This window comes from Notolepis coatsorum (assembly GCF_963971535.1).
Source record: "Notolepis coatsorum genome assembly, chromosome: 3".
Classification (NCBI taxonomy): Eukaryota; Metazoa; Chordata; class Actinopteri; order Aulopiformes; family Paralepididae; genus Notolepis; species Notolepis coatsorum.
The window spans coordinates 36461914-36487556 of record NC_140167.1 but is presented as its reverse complement, the minus strand read 5'-3'; the positions used below and the strand labels follow the sequence as shown (position 1 = coordinate 36487556).

General features: G+C 42.6%; 1 protein-coding gene across 1 annotated transcript in view; it reads right to left on the bottom strand.

Annotated features, from left to right (window-relative positions):
* Positions 1-1338: 1338 nt before the first annotated feature.
* Positions 1339-25643, bottom strand: part of eml5 (EMAP like 5) — a gene marked incomplete at both ends in the record, with an annotated part of 94941 nt that continues 70636 nt past the window's right edge. Inside the window, 22 exons of the mRNA XM_084309714.1 lie at positions 1339-1375; positions 1988-2088; positions 2740-2893; positions 7754-7857; positions 8933-9095; positions 9906-10078; positions 10485-10673; positions 11048-11162; positions 11582-11739; positions 12115-12323; positions 13960-14133; positions 14697-14717; positions 15268-15366; positions 15653-15782; positions 16081-16159; positions 21050-21176; positions 21707-21908; positions 22076-22252; positions 22657-22745; positions 22945-23076; positions 25069-25221; positions 25331-25472. Of these exons, the coding sequence (XP_084165840.1) occupies positions 1339-1375; positions 1988-2088; positions 2740-2893; positions 7754-7857; positions 8933-9095; positions 9906-10078; positions 10485-10673; positions 11048-11162; positions 11582-11739; positions 12115-12323; positions 13960-14133; positions 14697-14717; positions 15268-15366; positions 15653-15782; positions 16081-16159; positions 21050-21176; positions 21707-21908; positions 22076-22252; positions 22657-22745; positions 22945-23076; positions 25069-25221; positions 25331-25472 (2928 nt within the window). The remainder of the gene's footprint in view (positions 1376-1987; positions 2089-2739; positions 2894-7753; positions 7858-8932; positions 9096-9905; positions 10079-10484; positions 10674-11047; positions 11163-11581; positions 11740-12114; positions 12324-13959; positions 14134-14696; positions 14718-15267; positions 15367-15652; positions 15783-16080; positions 16160-21049; positions 21177-21706; positions 21909-22075; positions 22253-22656; positions 22746-22944; positions 23077-25068; positions 25222-25330; positions 25473-25643) is intronic.

Here is a 25643-nt window from a genome sequence, read left to right as displayed (position 1 = left end):
AAGGAGAAAAGCTTTGCACTTTCTTTCCTATTTTCTCTCTGATAAAACATTCCAATTAAGCTATACATCTGGTTACATAAAACACAAACTTACTCTTGAAAAAATAGTCACACTTATCTCAACATATATAAATTATTACGCAACAATATTAACACTATAGCAGCACACTGAAAAGTGACCAAAGGAGAAATTGCAACAGTGACCGCATATCCCACACAATGACGGCCATTTTGCTTCTATGTCACGTTCAGGATGGGATTCCTTTCCACCGTGTTCGCAAAAGGAATGCCATCCTGACACGAGAGCAACATTGAAACATTTCCCCTTTGTTTCTTGAGGATATTGGTTGGACAGATTGTCTTTCGATAAGCCATGCACGCCCATTGCACACACAAGTCCTCAAACAGATATACACACATAAATTGTCAATTTGGGGGGGGGTTACTGCACAAGCTAAAATATTGCTACACACTGCTGAGGGAGGTTTCTTTTGGGGGGTGGGTTTGAACCAGTCACTAACACAATCACATGAATAACACATCATTAGGGCAACACAGTGACCAGGTCGGTGTACAGTGCATAGTATGCTTTGGCATGCTGACATCCAGAATATAACGGTGGGTGTTACATTCAGGAGGAAGGCCACAGGAGTTCAAATGATATACGTTAAAAAATAAATACGATTATCAAATAAATACCCTATACTGTATGATTACAAAATGAAAATAAATTCCAAGAAATTACTATACATTTTTTTTTTTTTTTCATACAAATCCAAACCCTCATCAGTTATTACACTCAGATTAAGGCTAATTCAGTTTGCTACATGCTTTTTTTTTCTTTCTTCTAAAATGGCATTGTCAGTAACACAGACTCGCACCAAGTGGCAAAACTGGCCATTTGGGATGTTTACACACAAACACTCGTACTGAAAAAGAATCTTTCCATCAAAATGATATGCGGAAGTTAAGAGACAGGTTTTCCTACGTTGACGTGGTGCTGTTAGACAGATCTGTTATGGCAGCAGGGCTGTACGCCGCCACCTCGTGTGGTAACGATCTGGACTGATGCTGTGGTTAGAATGAGACGTGCGCATCATGCATGCACCTAGTGTTGAGGCAGTAATTAATGAGTCACCTCTCCCCTCATCTACTAGCTGCTGGGTCTGTCCACTTCTATTCCTACTCCTACTACTACTTCTCCTCCTCCTCCTTGACATTCATCCCTCCTGCAGCGGGTGGGACCGGGTCCTGCTCTCTGTGTAGCCATGCTGGGAAAAGCCCATGCAGCCCCTTGGGACTCAGAGGTGTTGGTAGAGGGGTTCTCCAGGTGTGTTCCTCAGTGAGGGGCGTGGACACACCTCCAGACGAACAGGCTAGAGAGGATGGAGATGGGAGAACACATACAATGAACACGTGACAGTCATGTAATCATTTGTAAAACACAGTGGTGGAAGAAGTGCACAGTTCCTTAAAGTAAAAGTAGAAATACCCAGAAAATTGTACTCTGGTAAAAGTAAAAGTCCTCCATTCAAATGATTCTTAAGTAAAAGTAGAGAAGTATTTGCTATTGAATGTACTTATCTAAAGTAAAAGTATGCATTCTACATGACGTTTGTCTATTCCAGTGCTTGGGAGCATTCAGCCCTCGATCCATTGACCCCTATAGGTTGTGTTAAAGTGGTATGGTCCAGTTATGCTGCTCTGATTACCCTTTTGAAGTTGACAGGCTTCAAATGTGAAAGTATATAATCTTCATACATCTTTGCCATGTTTTCTATGCAAAATCCCTTTCTTCAAAGTAACTAGTAACTGATGGCTTCAGATAAATGTAGTGGAAAAAAAGTACCATATTTCCTTTGAAATGTAGTAGAGTAAAAGTATGAAGTTCCCTAAAATGAAAATACTCATGTAAAGTACAAGTTGCTTGAAAAGTAGAGTACTTGAGTGAAAATACTTAGTTACTTTCCACCACTGGTAAATCATACCTTCTGTCATCTCCGCCGGCACTGATGACGAAGCGATCTCCGCTTGTGAAGCGTATGTTAGTCAAATGGGCAGAGTGGCCCAGAAAGCGTTTGTGTTTGGCCTACAGGAGACAAGAGCAGTGTCATCAAAGTGGTCGTCTTCAGGCTAAAGTCAACAGATGTACGTATCAAGTGGCACTTTGATTACGTAAGCCTGGTCATGGTCTATCACAGGCTGTACTTGTATCACATGTACATACAGTGACACAAATAAAGCTATTAAATGTAGCCATGCAAATTACATTAGTATCATCGGAAATGCACAGTATGATCAATGAACCTCTCTCAAGCCCCGCCCCCTTTTCTGGATCTTCCAACTGTTGTGATTGGAAGATCAAGAAAAGAGGGTGGGGCTTGAGATAGGTAAATTAAATTTAGTCATCTTTATTATGCAGTTTTGTTAAGGGGCCAATTACCAGCATTTTGTTTAACTTCAATAATGGGAAATGATAACAAACAGTCTGACGCATGAACTACTATAACAATAATTATATTGGATGCACATCCAGCTTTGGGTAGTTGGTAGGGCCTCATATGATCCCTTTTTATGTCTGTAAAAAGAATTACAGACTATTGTGAATGGAAAAATTACACATTCATAGTGATCTTACAGTTTACATTTATCTTATTGAAACATGCAGTTAAAATTCAGACAAGTGATCAATCAAAACCATACACAAAATAGTAATAATCACAGAATTATTACAACTTACAAACTTCTCTGGGCAGGGGAAGTCCAGCAGCTTGACCATTCCAAAGTCGTCGCCCGTGACGATGTTGAGGGCGGAGTGGGACACGCAGGCACAGGTGACGTCTGCCTTGTCAGTGTTGCGGGACCAGATGCCCACGACCTCGTCTCCGAGAACACTGAGCAGGAGGACAGAGAGGCAGGGGTTACATTTGTAAGGGCCAGGCGGTAGATCTCAAGATGCCAGGATCTACCATTGAGCCCTCTGGAGGTATCGTGGTGGATCTGACACAATGAAACACCTGTGACGATGAGCGAAGCCCACTTGATCACACTAATGACGTACCCACACTACCCACAGCCCACTCATATACCCTCACATACTAAGCCCCTAAGTGTGTACTCAATTGAGTCTACTATGGCACAAGCCACAAGGGGTAGTTAAGTCTTATGGAGTGTATTTATAAATATAAAAAAAATATGTCATGACCAAGTACAACCTATACTAGCACAGTCAGTAGTCAAGTACAGCTAGCATCAGCCAGTAGACCTACTAGCACAATCAGTAGTCAAGTACAGCCAGCATCAGCCAGTAGACCTACTAGCACAGTCAGTAGTCAAATACAGCCAGCATCATCCAGTAGACCTACTAGCACAATCAGTAGTCAAGTACAGCCAGCATCAGCATGTACCAGCAGCACTGACCCTAATAGAAAAGTTCTGCTTATATACCCAGACGATTGTATAGTTATTCTTACACAGAGATAGAGCAAACTTTTAAAAGAGGGAGGCTTGTAGTGGAGCACTGGTGTGTCAGGTGTTGGGTAGGAGAGCTCCCCAACTTCCTCTCATCTGAACCCTTTCTCCCCCAATGTGATACCATTTAATATCCCCCCTTTATTTATGATAGGGTTACTGTTTGGATATAAAAGGTTTCAGGTTGCTATGCTCTGAGAAGGCATTACTTGTATTCACTAGGAATATCCTTGTTACAAAGATCCCCTCAATTCTGTATAACAATTCATCTATAAGTCTTAAATTTATATATATAAAAAAATATATATATAATATTCTTTTTTATCATTTCATTTGGGCTGTGGGGGGTGCTTAATGTAAAAGACTGACCTGAGGAAAAGGCTGCAGGGAGAAAGCACTGCAGTCTAGTCGATTTTGTGTTTTGAGCACAAAGTTCATCATAGATCTAGCCTCTTTATTTTGCTCAAGTGCACCAGATTGATGCATTTAACTTTAAAATGTAAAAAATAAAAAATAGTTCCGGGGGGCCATGCCCCAAGGCACAGCACCGCTGCGGAATTTCTTTTCAGGGGAAACACTGCTGTAACTAATGTCTAGAACTAATAGGAACCCAAAAAGGACAATAACACTACCTTATGCATACTGCACCTTATGTGAATACTGTGATACTGTGAATACTGTATATTTCAGTTAGTTAGATAGTAAATTATAACACTACCTTATGCATACTGCACCTTATATGATACTGTGAATACTGTATATTTCAGTTAGTTAGATAGTAAATTATATTGACTTATTTGTTTACACTGCTTGTGTTGTTTTTACTACCTGTACCCCCCCCCCCATCCCCCATGCTGCTATGATGCATGAATTTCCACAAGGGGATCAATAAAGGAATATCTTATTCTTATCTTATTCTTATAACTGTATTTTATGTGTTATGGACTCCAGGAAGAATAGCACTGCTGTGACTAATGGGGATCCAAATAAACTTGAACTTAAACTGTTAGTCTGCAACACTACTATCACCGACATCTAAGAAGGGAGATCCCCCCTTGAATGGCCCTTCTAAGGTTTCTCTCCTCCACACTGCCTGTGGAGCATTTTTCCCTATTGTTAGGTTTTAGTGAGTTTTTCCTTACCTTCGCGTGGGGTATGTCTGGGAGTGCTTGCATTCTTTCATTTATTTGCATTTATTTTAAATTTGTTGGACCTTATGGTGTTCTTGTTCTGTTCTTGACTTATTGTTATGTTTCTTCTTGACTTGTTTAAAGAAGACATGTCCGGCCCATGGGGACATTAACGTGTGTTGTCGGGCCTTACAAATAAATTTGATTTGATTTGATATTCTATATTCTATATTCTATAATCATATTTCAAATTGCATGTGTCCCGATTGCAGAATTCAGTACTGTATCTACAAAACCTTCTGTTTAATCATCTTTCCTTTATTCATTTGCTTAGATTGTTCAGGTCTGGTAAATTTGAGCATGGTGTTATTCACAGTAAAAAAAAAATAAAAATAAAAAATGTATTGATATTCTCCTTTGGTTCATTACAACTTACTCAAGCCTAGTAACAGACACAATATTTCTGACACTGGGAATACATTCCCTGAGATCCATAGATGTCCCTAGAATCAGATACCAAGAACGTGCAAATGGACCATTTAAAAAAAAAATCTGTAAATGTTTATTCTACGTTCTTATGGAATGAATGACATTTAAACAAAATAAATAAATAAATCTTTTTAAATATTACATTTATTTTTTATTTTTTATTTGGAGAAGGAGCCACACATTGATTGATTGATTGATTCATTGGTTGATTGATTGATTGATTGATTGATTGATTGATTGATTGATTGATTGACAATTTTATTAACAGATTGCAGAATGGGTACAATACAGTACATCTCAATACACACAATTGTTAATGGTATGCAGACCAGAGTAATACTTTTGTCTTGTTTACATCAGGGTCCCCCATTTTCAATTCATCATAACATATATGACATACATGACATACAGATAGACTGTACATTGGAGGAGGTTGGGTAGGTGGGGTGGGGGGGACAAACTGTACATTGGAGGTGGTTGGGTGGGTGGGGTGGGGGTGGGGGTGGGGGGGGGGGGTAACTGTACATTGGATTATCGACAAAACCTTACTTGGTCCCAAGAAGATCAGTCTCGTGTATTATTGGGTTAGGACATTTACTGTACATTGGAGGGGGTTGGGTTAGGACATTTACAGGGGCCAGTTTCGAATTGCAGTCTCCCATAGGTGCTCTTTGAGAGTGGTTTTGAAAGTGGGTAGTGATTCACATTCCTTTACAGCTGTGGGTAGGGCGTTCCACATTGATGTGGCATAATTGCGAAACGTGTTTAGTCGCCTGTTTGAGCTGAATCTGGGTTTAACATGATTTGTGGAGCTCCCTCTGGTGTTGTGGTCGTGGTATTCACTGACCTTTGGGAAGTATTTTGACATGTACATGGGTACCTTAGTCGTGCAGTATAGCTATCTTGTAGACCAGGCCCATTGCAAGTTGCTGTGCTCTGTCGCCATCCTAGGTTGTCAAAGTGGGCAGGGGTGAGGTGGGTTCTAGGAGTAAGGTCAAGCAGTAGTCTGACCAGTTTGTTTTGTGATGTTTGTAATTTTGTTTTTAGCGCCTTTGAGGTGCTTTGGTACCATAAGGTGCAAGCATAGTCGTAGTACCCTTGAATGAGTGCTCCTGCCAGAGTCTTCAGGGTATTCTTGTTTACCAGAGAGGAGATCCGGTATAAGAATCTGGTTCGTTGGTTAACTTTTTTTTTATTACATTGGATGCCATTTTGTCACAGGAAAGATTTGCCTCTAGGATGGAACCTAGGTATGTAATTTCATCTTTCCTTGTGACAATATTGTCACTCACTGTAACTGAGAAGCCGTCGGTCTTGCTGAGTTTGTTATTTGAACCGAAGAGAATGGACTCTGTTTTACCCAGGTGTAATGATAGTTTGTTATCAGCGAGCCAGGTGCAGATTTTGCCTAGTTCAGAACTGAGGGTTTTTTCAACCTGTAACTTGTTCTTGTCAGAGACCAGCAGGGCTGAGTCGTCAGGCGAACAGGAACAAGTTGCAGTCACAAGCAGACGACAAGTCATTCGCATAAATTAGGAACAGTAGCGGTCCTAGTATGCTTCCTTGTGGAACTCCACAGCTCATTGGGAGGGGGGGGATAGGGTACCGTTTACCTCCACCATCTGTTCTCTCCCCTCCAGGTAGGATTGCATCCAGCTCACTGATATACTATCAAAACCAATTGCTTTTAGCTTATCAATCAGAATGGAGTGATTGACAGTGTCGAAGGCCTTTTGTAGGTCCAGCATGACCATGCCGCAGTATTTGCCTGTGTCCACCTCTTGTTTGATGTGGTCGTTCAAATAGAGAAGGCATGTGTCAGTGGAGTGGGATGTTCTGAAGCCAGATTGGAATTCGTCGATTAGTTTTTTTTCCGCAAGGTACTTTTCGACCGAAACAATTTTTTCCATGACTTTCGAGATGGAGGTAAGAATAGAAACAGGGCGGTAGTTGCCTGGGTCCATTGACGGGCAAAGAGCCGTATGCGGCTCGCGAGCCGCGGGTTGGCCACCCCTGTGCTAGATCATCAGCCAGCCTCAGCCAATACTAACACAGACCCAGTACACTCAGTACTAAATTGGACCAAGTACAGTCAGCCTCAGTCAGTACTGGCACAAGCAGAAGTGAAGTAGAGCCATTGTCAGCATGTACAAGCAACACAGTCCCTAATAGAACAGTTGCTTCTCCACCAACTGACCCAGAAGATCGTATACTTGTTCTTACACAGAGAGAGCAAACCGTTTTAAAAGAGGGAGGGTTGTGGCCGGAGCACTGGTGTCAGGTGTTACATGGGTCGGTTAGGAGGGGCCCCCAGGAGAACGTTGCTTAGAGCCCCAGGTAGGTCAGAAAAGGCTCTGCCAAAACCAAAACCTCAAAAGAATCTACAGATTTACATTCAGATCAAAAAGCCTGTCAGTCCTTACATTAAAGCCAGCTAAACACAAGTTTCTGAGTCTGTAAAATATTTTGTTTCCCAAAAGTAGAATCTAAAAGTAAAAAAATAATAATGGCTCATTTAGTGGTTGAGTCCACAAGGTCCTCATTCCATTGGGCTGGCAATGAGGAGTTTGTTGACTCAAGCAGTAAAATGCATGCTTATTCCACATAATTGTACATAGTCCGTCCTCATTTCAAATGAACGAGAACCTTTAACAGCCTCCTCACCTTGTCCATGTAGCCCAGGTAATTCTGTCAATGTGGACCTGCTCTGTGACCTGCTTCCCAGATGGCACCTCATACACTAGCCGTTTATAAGCACCTGTGGATATCTGTTCAAGGCAAATACAGTAGAGGTTACAGTTACATTAGAGCCCTGTATAGGTTACAGTTACATTAGAGTCTTGTAGAGGTTACAGTTACATTAGTCTTGTAGAGGTTACAGTTACATTAGAGTCTTGTAGAGATTACAGTTACATTAGAGTCTTGTAGAGGTTACAGTTACAATAGAGTCTTGTAGAGGTTACAGTTACATTAGAGCCCTGTATAGGTTACAGTTACATTAGAGTCTTGTAGAGGTTACAGTTACATTAGAGCCCTGTATAGGTTACAGTTACATTAGAGTATTGTAGAGATTACAGTTACAATAGGGTCTTGTAGAGGTTACATTAGAGCCCTGTAGAGGTTACAGTTACATTAGAGTCTTGTAGAGATTACAGTTACAATAGGGTCTTGTAGAGGTTACATTAGAGCCCCGTAGAGGTTACAGTTACATTGGAGTCTTGTAGAGGTTACAGTTACATTGGAGTCTTGTAGAGGTTACAGTTACATTAGAGTCTTGTAGAGGTTACAGTTACATTAGAGCCCTGTAGAAGTTGCAGTTACATTAGAGCCCTGTAGAGGTTACGGTTACATTGGAGTCTTGTAGAGATTACAGTTACAATAGAGTCTTGTAGAGGTTACAGTTACATTAGAGTCTTGTAGAAGTTGCAGTTACATTAGAGCCCTGTATGGGTTACAGGTACATTAGAACCCTGTAGTAGAGGTTCAAGTTATTTTAGAATCCTGTAGAGGTTAAAGTAATTTTAGAGTCCTGTAGAAGTTACAGTTACATTAGAGCCTAGTAGAAGTTACAGTTAGTTAACGTACAAAAAGGAGGGCTATATTGTGGTTTACTAGCACACAACCTTGTTCCTTTGGGTGCAGTAAACCTGTGCCAATAAAACCCCATATAACATGACATGATGATTATGTTACTGCTTTTTTTTTTTTTTTTATGGCCATAAATTAACATTATGGTTTAAAGTACATACTATCTACATTAAACATGGTGAATAAAGCTAAAGGACTTGAAATGGGTCACGGTCTTATTGTTTTATTGTGAACATATGAGTCTTGAGTCCATACCTGGACATAGCTGCTGTCAGCAGAGAAGTCCATCTGCATGACGAAGCTCGGGATGTCTCTGCAGCAGTTGATACGGTTGAGCTGTGGTCCCAGAGTTAGATCATAGAAGTCCACCGCACACTCTGTAGAACCCACAGCCAGGTAGCGAGAATCTGGACTGAACCTGGGTAGGAAGAATGTGAGGTTAAAAGACGGTAACCCAGATGTATGTAGGCCAAGTCTCAAGTGTTGCACTAATGCTCTTAAATGAAGGCAACACCACAAAACAACATCTATCTAGTTTTTTTTAGAGCCTTTGGTGAATGTTTTTAAAAGTATTTCTGATAGGAAATAGCAACGCTGCTCTGATCCAGTAGATTTTAGGATTCACTCCGTCAAAACAGCGTCATCAAGACTTGGGTGATATTTTTGACAAATAACACCCGTTAGAGGGCAGGCAAGTGGGAGCTGCCAGACAGCCGTTCCCCAGATGTTTTCAGTTTTCAAAAAATATTGACCTTGGATTGATGACGTAATTAGCTATTTGCTATTTCCAGCCCTGACACGTTACTGTGTATGTTTGCCTAAGGCTTTAGCAATGTTGTTTTGTGCCTTTCTTTTAAGTGAGATACTCTTAAATGCTTGCATTCTCCAGTCTTCCCAAACCCCCATATAATGGACTGCATTTATATAACCCTTTCATCCAAAGTGCTTTACAAGTTATGCCTCACATTCACCCATTCACTCACACATTCACACACCGACGATGGAGGCAACCATGCAAGGTGCCAACCTGCTCATCGGGAGCAGTCAGGGGTTATGTGTCTTGCTCAGGGACACTTCCACACACTGCCTAAAGGAGCCGGAATCGAACCGGGAAACTTCTGATTACCAGACCTTCTGATTGCTCTACCTCCTGAGCCACTCTCGCCCCTATATAGACTAGTTCCATGGCTGTGAGAAGCACACCCATCCACCTCCAAAGGTGTCTCACCTGATATCCTGGATAGGGGAGCGGCGGTCTCTCTTCTTGCCCCAGATCTTGAGCGAGGCCACCAGCAGGATGATGAACTCTCCATTCTTCATGCCGATCGCCACCATGTCCCCCTCGGGGCTGTAGCTGACGGCACGCGCTGGATGGCCCAGGTTCACCTTATTCAGCATCTTCTGTTTCCCCACAAAGGGAAGGCCGTCACATAACTCAGCGTTATTACGGACTGTACACACAGTGCCTCACAGAGAACACCACGCCAATGGATTGAGGTCAGCTATTTTGAAATTCACATTTTAACGATTAACAGGCCTTCACGCCTAGAACAAAGGCAATGAAGATAACGCTTAAAGTCGTTCTACCTGTATAGAATGGCTGTGCCCCAATGATAACTATTTGTGCATATGCTAGAGAAACTATGCATATTGATAGTTAAAGTTATTGTTTATGGTTACAGTGCTGGATGTGATAGTGGCTTTGATGTTTAATGTGCTAAATTACAAGAGAATAACAGACTGTATGAAAGACTGCTGTCAGAATGAGTAGTTCATGAGGGTTGAAGGTGACAAGAGCCCTACTGACCTTCTCTGGGATGTCCCACAGACGTACAGTACCATCCTCTGCAGCGGACAGGAACACATCCCGAGACGGGTGGGTCCCTACGCCCCAGATGGGACCGTCCATGTGTCCGTTTACCAGGATGTTGCATGCCGCATTCTTCTCCCCTACCTCAATGATCTCTGCGTTCCTGGTCCCCACTAAGATTTTACCCTGGAACAAGAATGAGAAAAATATGGTTCGTACAGCTTTTCAAAAGTCAAATTTAAGCATGTGTTCAACAAGCACCTTCTAGATGCAAAGTCAGAGCATTGGGTAAACACAGCATAGTCTTATTGGTTTGCCAATTTATTATTATAGTTGCCTACACCAATTAAATACATCTACATATTTTCCAGCACTTTATTCAAAATTCAAGCATATTCCTGACCTTTAAAAAACACATTTGAATTCAAGCATTTTCATGGATTCCCTGCTCCTGTAAAAACCCTACATTCCATGTGAGCAATAATGAACTCAATGAATCACTAGCACTAGAGTGATGGCTTTATACCCTAATATGAACTGCACCTACAGCAGTTGCCTACCTTTCCCCTGCATACAGAACGAACGCAGTCTATGACCTGTCCAGTCTCCAATCGGAAGGCCCTGCAGCGTTTCAACTCCTGGTCCCACAGTTTCAGAGCACCTCCCTCCTTAGACCTGCGGGGGGCAGCAAACACACACTATCTATTTCAGAACTCCCAACGTTTTTAATCAATCGTATCCTGAATGCCTAAATGTAACATTACGGAAGCGTATTGCTTATAACGTGAAACCTTTATGTTATAACGTGAAACCTTTATGTTATAACGTGAAACCTTTATGTTATAGCGTGAAACATTTTATGTTAAAACAAGAAGTGATCACGTTATAATGTGAAACCTTTATGTTATAACAAGAAGTTATCACGTTATAACGTGAAACGTGAAACATATAACGTGAAACCTTTGTTATAACGTGATACAGATAAATTTTTTCTGGTGTGGCAGCAATACGCTTCCGTAGTAACATAGAGTACACTACATTTAATTTAATTTCCATGAAGACAATTATGTAGCAGAGAAAGTAGCAGTACTCACGGTCTCTCCTTGCCCCCCGTGACGATCAGGCCATCTCTCAGAGTGGTGTACATGGTGAACACAGGGCCTGTGTGGGCCTTGGCCACTACTCTTACTAGAATGTGTTCCTTCCACACACACACATCCCCACTAATGGTACCTGTAAACGTCAAGTTATTCTGAAAAGAAAACAAACCTGCACTAATCTAGTGACCTAAGAGAGCAGAGCAAGCAGTGCAAAGAACATACATTCAAGCATAATGATGGCATGGTGTGACATAGATATATCATATTACGAAAGGAAAAGTAATATGTAAGAGCAATGGGCTTAAAGTGAGATGCTTAACATTTACCGACATCAAGATTAATTATAACTGGTACATTTCATACACAGTGATAGTGACCGTTATGCTGTATGAAATAAGGTATTGTATCAAATGAAGTGACTAATCACAACGGGTACATTTCATACGCAGTGACGGTGGCCGCTGTGCTGTATGAAACAAGGTTGTCATATACAGTATCAGTATTTCAAGCGAAAGAAAGTGACTTACAGCTCCAAATGCCACTGACAGCATGGTCTGCATCCGGGCGTCCTCTATGGAGCTCATCACCCCCTTCTTGCTGAGTAAAGCCCGGCCGGCCAGTGTCCAGAAACGCACATGTTTGATTCCCACGGACACAAAGTGGGTGTCCGAGTCGGGACGGAACTCGGCCACAAAGATCCTCTGGGTGTGACCCAAGCGGCTGGCCACTTTGGCACCTTGGAAAGAGAGTGTGATGGGAGAATGATTCCCCCGCAGTTCATATGTTGATGCAATGTGGTGGTGGTGTACAGGTTAATTTAGAAGTTGCTTTTATTCCACATCTTTGTGAAATACACATACAGTACATGGCTATTTGCCACATCCCTGGATCATGTAAGGGTTCAGGGTTTTAACCCCAAAGCAAACCTGTGGCCTTGCTTGCAGTCATAGGACAGTCTTGCTAACCAGGGGTGGAAAGTAACTTAAGTACTTTTACTAAAGTAATAAACTTAAGCACAGATTTGAGAGGTACTCAATATATTAAGTATTTAAACTTTAGGAGACTTGATACCTTATATTATGAACTATATTTTAAAAGGGAAATATTAAACTTTGAACTCCATTACATTTATCTGAACCCTGCAGTTATTTGTCACACTGAAGAAACAAGGTTTTGCATACAAACAAACACGTGAACAATAATGAAAACGATTAAAAGTTCAAGCCTATACGACTTTTAAGAGGAAGTAGTCAAAGACCACGAGCCACGTTAAAATATAACTTTCAGATGTCAATGTAGAATCTGAAGAATTTAGTACCCCAGACGAAGAACCATATAAGTCTGTTTTAGGTTTTCAGAGGAACATTGTTTTCAAACTTCATTATCTAAAGATGGTAACTATGTGTTCACTCATAGTTAAAGTTGAGGTTGAGCAGTTTCTTGTGATATATCACATTCGCATTCCAAGTGATTTAGATTAACTTCACAACTGAACATTTTCAAAACTGACTTATATGGTTCTTCAGTGCAAGGGTTCATGAACGCTACCACGCTTTGACAAGAACGTCCTATACAGTGTGTACTTTTTCTTTTCATACTTACAGTAGCTATACTTAATATCAGAAAGTAGATATCTTAATAGAGACGTTTTTATTTTTACCACTACCAGGGCACTATCAGGCCATTTCTACTTTTAGTTAAGAAAATTATTTGTCCAAAGAGCTTTACAATTTATGCCTCACATACACCCATTCACTCACCGACGGCGGAGGCAACCATGCAAGGTGCCAACCTGCTCATTAGGAGCACTTGGGATTAAGTGTCTTGCTCAAGGACACTTCGGGAGGAGCCAGGATCAAACTGGGAACCTTCAGATTACCAGACAACCGCTCTACCTCCTGAGCCACGGTCGCCCCACCTTGTACTGAGGTACACCAACTTACTGAAGTACACCATACTTACTGAAGTACACTATACTTACTGAAGTACACCATACTTGACATGTATGAAAGGTGCTTTATAAATACTTACTTACTTACTTACTTACTTACTTACTTACTTACTTACTTACTTACTTACTTACTTACTTACTTACTTACTTACTTACTTACTTACTTACTTACTTACTTACTTACTGAATTACTGAATTACTGTTTACAATAGTGAATGTTTACTGTTACCAGAGCACCATTCTTATCTTATCAGGCTATTTCTACCTTTACTTGAGAGAAGAAGATTAGTGTACTTCTGTACTTTGTGTATGTCTGTACTACAGTGCAACAACACTGTCTCTGACCACCAAGGTAAAGGTTAAAGCCCAAGCATTAAGGTAAATGATTCAGTATCACTGATCACAGGTCAGCCTGTTCTACCTTCCTGCCACTTCCATATGGTGACGGTGTGTTCTGGGTCCAGGCCCACAGACAGCAGGAGTTTCCCCGTGGCGCTGAAGCTGACAGAACACACCCCGCTGGAGTGGAAACATCGCAGCACAGACAGGGTCTGTTTAGTCATGGCGTCCCACACGTGAATGGATGGAGAGGTGGCTTGAGTGAAGAGAGAAGGGAAGGAAGGAAGGAAGGAAGAGAGATCAAAAGAGATAACTCAATCGGAGAGATCGGACATGAAAGTCACTTGGTTGTCAGTCATAAATTGTCTGTTATATGTAAAGCCTGCATATGACATACAGATGACCTGATGGGACCTATTCAGCTCTCAAGTGCAGATGAATGACCAATTCCAAGCTAAATAAATGTGTCTTGTGAAAAAGATATTTTTATGTCAAAATTAGCAATTTAGCTCCCAATTGTATGTGATATTTCAGAATAATAATTATTAACAAAGCCAAGGTATATCCTCATAAATAAAGACCAAACCTTCAGGTAAAAGCAAGTTTGTGTGAGGCGCAGACCTGCCTTAAACCAAAGAGCCGCTAGGTGGCAGTGTGTTAAAGCAATCTCTCTGGTCTCCGAACCATAGCTGGTTATCATCATTATGTTAAAGACAACCAAATATAATTTCACACAGACTATATTGACTTTGTGACAGTTTTTTGCTTTGTAAACGATCTTCATTATATCATGTAAAAAAAAAAAAAAAAGTTCCTTACCCGACATATCACCAGTATCACCTGAAAAGTAGGAAAAAGAGAAACATTAAAGGATCGTTAAGCATTCTTACAATCACAGTACACATCTTATGGAGTAGTTGGAAGCCAGGAAGACTAGGTGCCACTGTGGTGTCAGCTAACAGGGACCCTAATTAAGAAATACGAAATTAAGAAAGAGTGTGTCAACTAATAACTCAGACAAACTCATAAAGAGCTGTAAAGTCAATATTCAGGATGTTATAGAATTTTTTACTTTATTTCCAAATGTGAATTCCACCGGGTTATCCTCATAAAACCATGTGTGGCAGTTTATTTCTTGGGAGTAAAGATGTTTAGAGAAAACATCATTATGTAAAGGTCCTCTGAATAGTGAGGTATATATAGCATGCATGACAATGCCTTACTAATTCAAGCGTGTAGAGACTGCATTATGCAGGTTAGTTGCTTTAGAGCACAGATAAGAGTGGGGGAGGGGCGTGGTTAATCCCCCGGTATAGTTGCACAAGTCTGTAGGGAAGAGGAAAAAAGATGGTGGCTGGTGACACGTGAGGTCAACTTCTCACAAACATACCTACTTGGCCAGTTGCCACCACGTTGGGGAATTTGGGATGTTGATTGATAGTCAGGCACAAAATGTCATCACTGTGTTCTACATAGAAACTTTGGCAGGCTGTGAGAATAAGAAAACACGCATAGCCACACATAGCCACACACACACACACACACACACACACACACACACACACACACACACACACACACACACACACACACACACACACACACACACACACACACACACACACACACACACACACACACACACACACACACACACACACACACACACACACACACACACACACACACACACACACATGTTGAAATAGATACTGTATTATACATATAGCACTGAGTCCTTGTGGACAGCATCCATTGTCCTCTGTCCTACTCACAGGTGGTCAGGTTGAGCACGATGCCCACTGATGCTGTGTGGTAGATGATATCCGCTCCCTCGTTCAGGTAGTGCACGTTGTTGCGACAGTCATTGCCACGGTAACCAAAAACCAGATCCAGCACCAGGTCCTGTGGGAGAGTCGGGAAAGGGCCAGAGTCAGAAGGGTCGATGCCGCCATGGCAACGGAGATGTTTTTTAGCCAAGTGCCATTTGAAAGCGCTCCTCGTTATTCAATTACAGGATCATCATAGTCCCCACGGAGGTTGTCTGGACAGTGTATGATTGCATTAGCAGCCTCCCTGTCCATTCGTTCTTCTGCAAAGGAAGATGCCTGCTAACGACAGCAGGTGGGCTCTCCTGATCCATCTAATCATTTGCATCTGTGTGTGTGTTTGGGTAAAGACAACATCCATTATCCTTCCTCACCTCAATGGGCCTCTTCTTCTTCCCCACGTTGTTGGTCTGTAGCTTCTCTGGCTGTGGCAGAGCCCTACTGACAGCAGGTCTGAAACAGACAGCAGAGCCCTACTGACATGATGTTTGAAACAGACAGCAGAGCCCTACTGACAGGAGATCTGAAACAGACAGCAAAGCCCTACTATGGATCCATTATTGATAGAGTCACTGAATATAAATATCTTGGCATTTGGCTTGAACATTTAAATACCACATAACCAATCTCACTAGCAAGCTGAGACAAAAGATTATTTTACAGAAACAAATCCAGCTTCCCTATGCTTTGCAGAAAGAGGATTGTTGAAGCAGTCTTTATGTCAGTTTTGGATCATGGTGATGTAATTCATAGAACCGCTGCGTCGTCCACTCGTTTACCCCTAGACACCGTCTATCACTCTGCTCTTAGATTCATAACTGCTGATTACTCAGTTATGGCACTCATCATTACATCCTGTATGAAAAGGTGGGTTGGTCTTATCTCTCAGAAAGACGAAATATACACATTGGTATCTGTTTATCTTTAAAGCCATTGGAACCAGTGGAAAATTGCCACCATATATCTCACAATGATGCTTGATTGGTCTGCCTTTTGTTTTGATGCACCAGCTTCCTGGAATGATCTTCGACTCACACTAAAAATCAATACTCGTGTTTAAAAACATGATCACAAACCTCCCTACCTCAGTAACTGTTTTTAATTGAATTTGATCTTTGTTTTTTTCTCTTTTCACCCGTGTTTTGTCCTATTTATGCAAATGTATTTCCCCTTTTATATAAACTTGAATTGTTTGAACTCGACAGCATTGCAAATGAGGGTAAAACCTCAATGTTCATTTTGAGAATAAATAAAGGTTTCAATCAATCCGTCTGAAACAGATCACTACTACTACTACTACTATTGCTAGTACTACTACTACTACTACTACTACTACTACTACTACTACTACTACTACTACTACTACTACTACTACTACTACTACTACTACTCAAGTTTCAAGTTTCTTTAATAGTTGTCATACAGAAGTACAGAATACTTTTATACAAAATGCTTTTTACTGTTACGCTCCAGAGACTGTGCTAGACAAGATAAGTATGAAATAAAATAGTATAGCATGTAAAATAGAAGTAAAAATAGAGGTCACAGTGTTCAGTATAGACATATGTACAATGTTCGATGCAGAATAGAAGTAACTGAGTTACCATACAATATACAATATACTATGCAATGTACTAATATACAATACTATATAGTGCAAAGCAGAAATGGGATGAGGTACAATTTAGGTACAATTTACAGTAAGGTGTACGAGTTGTAGTGCAAATCCTTTACCAATAAATATAAAGTGTGTTTAGGTGATCTAAAGTGTGGAGAGTGGGTGCTGCAGTGTGTTGTTTGTTTAAAGTGAGTGTGTGCGTGTGGATGTGTGTGCTGTGTGCATTTGATGGTTGTTGCATAGTGTTTATTGTTCGTTGAGCAGCCTGATGGCCTGGGGATAGAAGCTTCTTCTGAGTCTTTCTGTGCTCGCCTTGAGACTCCGGTATCGCTTGCCTGACCGCAGCAGTTCACGTACTACGTACTACTACTACTATTGCTAGTACTACTACTACTACTACTACTGTAGCCGGTACTACTCTGAACATGCCATGAGTGGGAGTCGAACCCCGGGCGTCCGCACCGCGGGCGACATCACAGACCTCTGTACCAAGAGGTGAATTCACTTCTAAGCACTCAGTCTGGATGCCTCAAGGGAGTGAGTTTTACTTCCTGGTACCGCTACCGTGCCACAGTCACTTCACGACGTCCGAAGTTCTTCGTGACTGGGCTTCGCGGTACCATCCGTTACACTAATACTACTACTGCTGCTGCTACGACTACTGCTACTACTACTACTACAGATAATAGATAATGGATTTACTCTTTTAAGCAAACTGTCTCTGTGTCTAGCCTGACATGTTCCAATGTCTGGCAACAGACTGATTGCTTTTAGTGTTTAAACTAGATTTTGGGGAAACTCAATAGTTGGAGTTTTACATATTGGCCTTAAGTTATGCCTCTGTTCACTGGAAGTTAAATGGTCAGAAACATAAAGGGCTAAGCCATGAATAAATAATATAAACATTTTCAAATCCATTCTAAATTCAACAGGGGTACAGAGGATAAAATGGGAGGAACATGGTCTCATAAAAGTGCAACTGCTCCATTCTGCATTAGCTGTAGTGAAGAAGGAAGACTAAAGAGAGTTATAATAGCCATGGTTCAGCAAATAATAAAATGACACATCTTTTCAAGAGTCAAGATTATTAATATCTTGTAGAGACAAATATAACTGTGTATCATCAGCATAGTAATGAAAATAAATGTGTTGTTTACTAATGTTATGACTGACTAGTAGAAGCGTAAATACCTGCTGCATCTTTAAGTATTTGAAGAGGGCATACTAGGAGTAACTTCCACCTTTCATCAACCAACCCCTGCATTAGACCAGGGGTTCCCAAACTTTTCAGGCCAGGGCCCAGAAAATAAGGCGTCAGAGAGCCACGGCCCAATGGACATCGTCAGGCTTTTTTTTTTTTTTTTGCCATGTGACCGATTTTTTAAGCCAAATATCACTTCAATCCTTTTAAGTTAGTTCAAGTTAGTTATTCATTTATATGTGCTATTTATGAGAGGGCTAACTTGTTGCAAAATAATAATGATAATAATAATAGCCTCATTAAAATACTATTGTTGCTTCGGTTGTTTTCAGCGTTTTATGTGCATAATCTGTTATTTAGTTTGAAATGTTCGTTGAAATAAGTAGATTTTTCGTTTTTGTTTATTTATTAAGTTAATATAAAACCATATAGTCACATTTTAGAATACAATAGAATAGAATTTTTGAATACAACTAGAAACACTGTCCTGGCCTGCTTCTAAGTTCAGTGGCCTGGTAAATGGTAAAATGGTAAATGGTGCATTTATATTTACAATTTGTTCCTCACATTCACCCATTCACTCACACACCGAAGGCAGAGGCAACCATGCAAGGTGCCAACCTGCTTATCGGGTGCAATTCATCGAGGTTAAGTGTCTTGCTGAAGGACACTTCGACACGCTGCCCGGGAGGAGCGGGAAGCCGGGAACTGAACCGGGAACCTTCCGATTACCAGACGACCACTCTACCTCCTGAGCTACTGTCGCCCCTATGGAAATGCCCTCTTCATATCAACAGGTGTAGTATGGCATGGTAACACATGTCTCTGAACAGGAGAAAAGGATAATCATCTGATTAAACGTAGCTTACCTTGACCCTCTTCATGGCAGCAGTGGTAAAGAGAAAGCAAGGGTTAGAAAAGGGTTCTTACAGCGTTGAGAAAGGGCCCGCCGACACGGTGTAACAGAACACTTCAGCCACTGGGGACATAAAATATTTTACTGTCAGCACCATGTTGTAACCATAACAACCAATACCTATCTCTATGACAACCGCTACCCTGTCGGTGCATGATGCCACAGTCAGAAGCTAACGAGACGATGGATATTATAGCCCAAAGCGGTAAGTGTCTCATACAGTCTGGTGCATGAATTCCAATGAGAGAAAATATTCCTCTTCCAAGAAGTTTATAAAGTAACCCCCCCCCCCCCAATCAATCTAAAGACAATGAAAGATTACTGAACATAAATGGCTTTACTGAATAATGCCATTTAAAGGTAGAATATGTAATGTCTCTTGTATTATAATTTAAAGGTAGAATCTGTAACGCCGTCAAACAGCTTCTAGGCAAAAAGTGTGGAGTTGAGTGAGGATAGGGGATGGGTTGCTATTGCCAGTCACACTTCAGGTTCTGACAAGAGCGTTCTGGAGACATTTAGAGTATAATCAATTACAAAACAACTCCTAAACAAACTGCAATACCAAGCAGGGCACTTTTACCTATAGAGGTCACTGTTTGACGACATTACAGATACTACCTTTAACGTAAGGTTTTGTTTTAAAGCCCATATAGGGGCTGTAATAACCTGGCTGAAGCAGCTGCAGCCTCGCATGAGACTCCCTCCCTATCAGTCTACTCACACCAGCAAGGGTACATGTTCACCTCTCCTGGACAATATGCCATGCCTTTTGACCACAGTTCCTGTTCTACATTCAATTGTATTGCTTTTGTTTTTTGATCCACTTTTTCTCCTTATTTTCTATTTTTCTCCCATCCCAATTTCGTATTTCAAATTCTTCCCTTCCCTGTCTTGAACGTTGCTAGACTATGCCTCCCACTGTAGTGAGGACAGAAGCCTTGCATCACGTGTCCCCTCCGGTACACGAGGAGGCAGCCTGTCCCATCTTTTCACCGCAGCAGCTCGAACTCTCAGTAGCGAGGAGTAACGCGTGGGAGGCTCATGCTGCCCCCGCTACTTCCTGTTTCCGCCGCACCGGCGTCACCCAACCGACTTGTAGGAGTTGCTGTCCACAACGTCCAATCCCCACCCACCGGCTTTCCCACCCTCTAACACTGCCAATTGTGTTAGTATGACGACCGGCCAAGCCGGTAGTAACGCTGAGAGCTGGGCTCGATACCAGCATATCCTGCATTAGTGGCGAGCGCCTTGCCCACTGCGCCACTCAACCGCCTAATTGTATTGCTTTTGTAAAAATAAATAGGCAAACAGGAGCATAGAATCTTACCTGACCACCCCTTGCCTTCAGGTGGTATTTAAAGGAAGGCAGGATAGAGACAGATGGACAGCCATTGAGGAGAGAGGAAAAGCAGAGAAGGACAGATTATTCAAAAGGGAATAGAGATAGGATTGGAGTCACGTGAAGGAAAGAGAAGATAAAATAAAACGACTGAAGATGTCGGCTCGGTGGTTCCAGCTTCGTCTTGATACGCGAGTCATCGGGTGTTTGTGTTTGTCTGATACTGTGCTTCTGCTCCCTGACTACACAGCTCGGCCACTGGTTACCTCTCGTCCACAGATGGCTCCTTCAGCTGCAGGTGGGGTTTGACCCCCGTCATGGGTCGCACGTTGGTGGATAAGGCCTTGATGGTGTAGTTGATCTCGTTCTCCCGCGTCACATCGCTGTCGTAACCTGGCGGATGGAGGAAATGATGATGGTACACCTCTGACAATATGAACAAAACTACTGTCACAACCTCATGACTCTGATGTGCATGTTTGTACATGAATTTGAGGATTACATTACATACAGTACCAGTTCAATGAGAAAGGGTGTCCAACCTTTTGACTGGTACTGTAATTATCTTAGATTACAGTAATAGATTACGTACATTACATTACATTACCTTGGGGGCAATTGGGACCCTGCCTGACATTCTGTTCAGAGTAAACAGCAGTATTTAAAAGAAATACGAAATGTTCAGGAATTTTTCCAACTTAAAATATGGAGTCACCAGGGAGAAAAGGTTAGGAAGCCTTGTTAACAGGTTTAACAAGTACCATGAATTTAGAGGGAAAATCTGTTCAAATCCCATTGTTATAAAATAAATGTGATCAATCTAAATGGTGATGAGATGTGAGGGTTTCATGCGAGGGTTTCATATGATAGCCGCGATGTACGGCGACCTACGCCTATAGTTATGGTGACAGTCTGCCTCTCACCTCCGTCATCCTCGCTCTCAATGTCCGACTCCTCGCTGTCACACTGTCGGATCCCTCTGTGGCCCTCGGCCTCGTGGGCCCAGATCATGAGGCACGTGTCCCCCCCACCGACTGTCACCAGGAGGCCGTCGTCGTGGGTCCATCGCACATTGGTAACATGCGTGCTGTGGGCGACGTAGCGCTTGAACTTTGCATACTTTCCCTGTGGGTTGGAGGGCAACGTTTATTTACTAGTCACAGTAATGCAAATGTATATCATTTACATAATTACATAATTAGCATGAATCATAAAACACAAGACGAGCATCTCACTGATATAGTAGTATAGGTCTATTGATGATTACAGTGCAAATACTCAATGTGTCTTACCTTAACAGGGTATCGGAAAAGCTTGACATATCCTAGGTCATCTCCCGTTGCTAGCACCTTTCTGTCATTGCTAAGGCAGGCTGCCGTCACCTCTGTGACCTCACTGACCACAGGCCAGATGCCTTCCACGGACATTCCCAGGACACACGTCCATGTGCTCCAGTCTATCTTCTCCACCTGAGGGGGGTGGGGGGGGTGGCGAGGGAAGAATGACAAGGAGGCTGAATGCATCATGAAAGCATGAGACAAGAGAACTAAGAAGGAGAGGACAGGAGAGCCTCTCCTAGTACGGGCTTTAATGACATCTATCACCTAACCTTTATTTTGTTAACACTCCCCTGCACTCTGTGCCCCACAAGGTGTATGAATGTCACAATGTATAAAGGGGCGCCGAAACACTATCCCCAATTCCACTGGCAGGTTTAGAAGGATACTGGTGTGAGAAGTGGGCCGTGTTAATGCTTCAGCGCTCTTCCCCCCCGAGTCGGCTCCTTATCCCGGGGGGAAATGTAGGCCAGCGCAGCTGCACCATGACCACAGCGCAGCCACGGAACGCTCCTTGTGCTGCTGCCTCCGCTTACCTCCGTAGCCGGGATGGTCTGCCTCTTGCCGCGGGGAGCTTCGAAGAATAACTGCTCTTTAGCACCAGTGTTGACTTGCAGTAGTTTCCCTGTAAACGAGAGAGCCCAGAGGACCCCAGGGGTGTTATTGTGTTTTTTGAGAGAGAGAGAGGGACATTTTCGATCCATAATAATCACCAACTCTAAATGGTTCTTGGAATAGCCGGATGCACATTATCGTAAAACTTCCCCATCACTTGCAAAAGCTCCCTCCGAGGGGCAGCGTATTGGTTGAGCAAATGTGTTTACCTCTCTTGTCCCAGTCCAGATGAGTAATGTAGTTGAGGGAGCCCTTGCACACCCCAACCCTTTTGCTGTTCATCACGTTGTAAATGTCCACAAAGCTGTCCCCTGACGCTACCGCCAGGTACTTCCCTGCACCTGAGCAAACAGAGTAGACAGGGCAAACATTTAACAGTCAGCTCCACAGGAGCCATCCTGATCAACAGTAGCCGACAACTACAGATGAATCAAGGCAAACTCGTTTTCATTAAAGGTGCACCGGGTGGTTTTGTCGGGGGGAAAAAACTAACCTCTGAAAAGTCTAAATAGAGTATTGAATACATAAAGTGTTACAAAAGAAAAACTGGATCCCTGGAGCACTTTTTGAAACTGGAAATGGCTGTGGTGCACTTACCCTCCCACCACCTTTACCATGCAAGCCTACCCTCCCACAGCCTTTACCATATAAACCTACCCTCCCACAACATTTACCATATACTGTAAACCTACCCTCCTACCACCTTTACCATGCAAGCCTACCCTCCTACCATCTTTACATATACTGTAAACCTACCCTCCCACAACCTTTACCATATAAACCTACCCTCCTACCATCTTTACATATACTGTAAACCTACCCTCCCACAACCTTTACCATATAAACCTACCCTCCCACCACCTTTACCATGCAATCCTACCCTCCCACCACCTTTACCATATAAACCTACCCTCCCACAACCTTTACCATATAAACCTACCCTCCCACCACCTTTACCATATAAACCTACCCTCCTACCACCTTTACCATACAAAGTGCAATGTTGGGTCATGTTTTGGGTGATGTTTTGGATTTGTGTCTCGATTATAAACAATATTCAAGCATTTGTGACTAGTTATTGTAGAGGTAATTTATTCTTCTCAAAACTACCCGGTGCAACTTTAATAATAATTATTAAAAATAAGAATAATATAAGATATTTACATCACTCAAACCAAATTAAAGGGATAGTTAATATGTTTAAGAAGCCTGTTTGATTTGTTGCAAACTGGGAGGCCTTTCAGTTCATTCATCAATTGCATTTGTTATCATGGTAAGCATGCTTGTGGAAGTGGGAGGCATGAAGCATGAATGTTGCCCAGCAACAGAATTAAGAATCATGGCACCCACTGACTCCCACTAGCATGCTAATAAAACCCTGGAGCAAGTGTGTTTTTGGACTGAAATTAGTCTCCATTTGTGACAAATCAAATCAGTTGGCATCGACGCACGAGACGAGTGATCCACCGCTAAGAGTTGTACTCTTTTTTGTTTTTGTTGTGTATCCCTTTAACACTTTCACTACCACATTACCAAATGGTTAACCCTTTCACTATGACAATACAGAAGGTTAACCCTTTCACTGCCACACGACAAAGGGTTACTATTGGTTCTGCTTAGTAACAAACTGTATAAAGACTGAATGTAGCCGACACTACACTCCGGTATACAGTACATGCTGGGTGGAGGCTGATGAGGGATCCATGGGTGCTGGGTTGAGACAGTGGACCCCCGGTGGTTTAGATTAAGGTTATTATAAGTGTCCCGGAGAGGAGATTTTAGTCTCGTGCTCTCACTCTGTCCTCCTCCAACCCCTCTCTTCTCACTCCGCATACATCTTACTACAGACAGCCATTAATCTGGGTCAGGCCAGCAGCTATATACATATCTCCCCTACTCACAGCAGGAGGGAAATACAAATGCCTGCTGGCTGACCACATAGTATCAGCCTCTTAAAGGAACATGCCAACATTATGGGAAATGAGCTTACTGTCTTCTCCGGAGTCAGACAAGAAGATTTCCTCTCTGTGTGTTCAGTTGAAAGCTAACCGTCTGCAAGCTAGCCTAGCTTAGCACAAATGAATGGAAGCGGATACAGACCACTAGCCTAGCTGTTGGTCAAACACAACTCTCAAAGTTTTAAGCTAGGCTAGTGGTCCGTATCCACTTCCATTCATTTGCCCCTTTAGAAACTAAGAAAGTTCACTTTGATGGAGCATCTTAAATCGACTCGGCTGATTTGGTGTTGTCCACCCCCCAAGCCCCCCCCCGGTGAGGATTTGAGGATGTGTCCTGCTGGGCAAAATTTGTGAAGGGAGAGGGGGGTTGCTGACCTGGAGAGAACCTGATATCAGAGATGATGTCCTTGCGGTGGTGGAAGGACACCAGGTCCTCCAGGGTGTCCGCGTTGACGATGAGGAAGCTGCCATCGTTTAGACCCACTGCCAGGGCCTTGCCGTCGGGGGAGAAGCAGCAGCAACGCCCCCCTATGGAGGGGACAAGGATGTTTGTTTAACCTGTGGACCAGTGCATGCACCCATCAGGACTGAAATGAAGGGGGGGGGGGGGGGGGGGGGGGGGGGAGTGGTGACTCACCTTTCCTGAGCTTGCGTACCGCCAGCATGCAGTGGCTGGGGGAGAGGTCCCAGATACGCAGGGTTTTGTCATCACTAACGGTGGCACACAGAGGCAGGTGGGGATGAGTGGCTAGGCCCCACACTTCACCCTCCATGTGACCCTGCAGGCACGCACACATGCACGCGCACACATGCACACACATACACACACACACACACACACACACACACACACACACACACACACACACACACACACACACACACACACACACACACACACACACACACACACACACACACACACACACACACACACACACACACACACA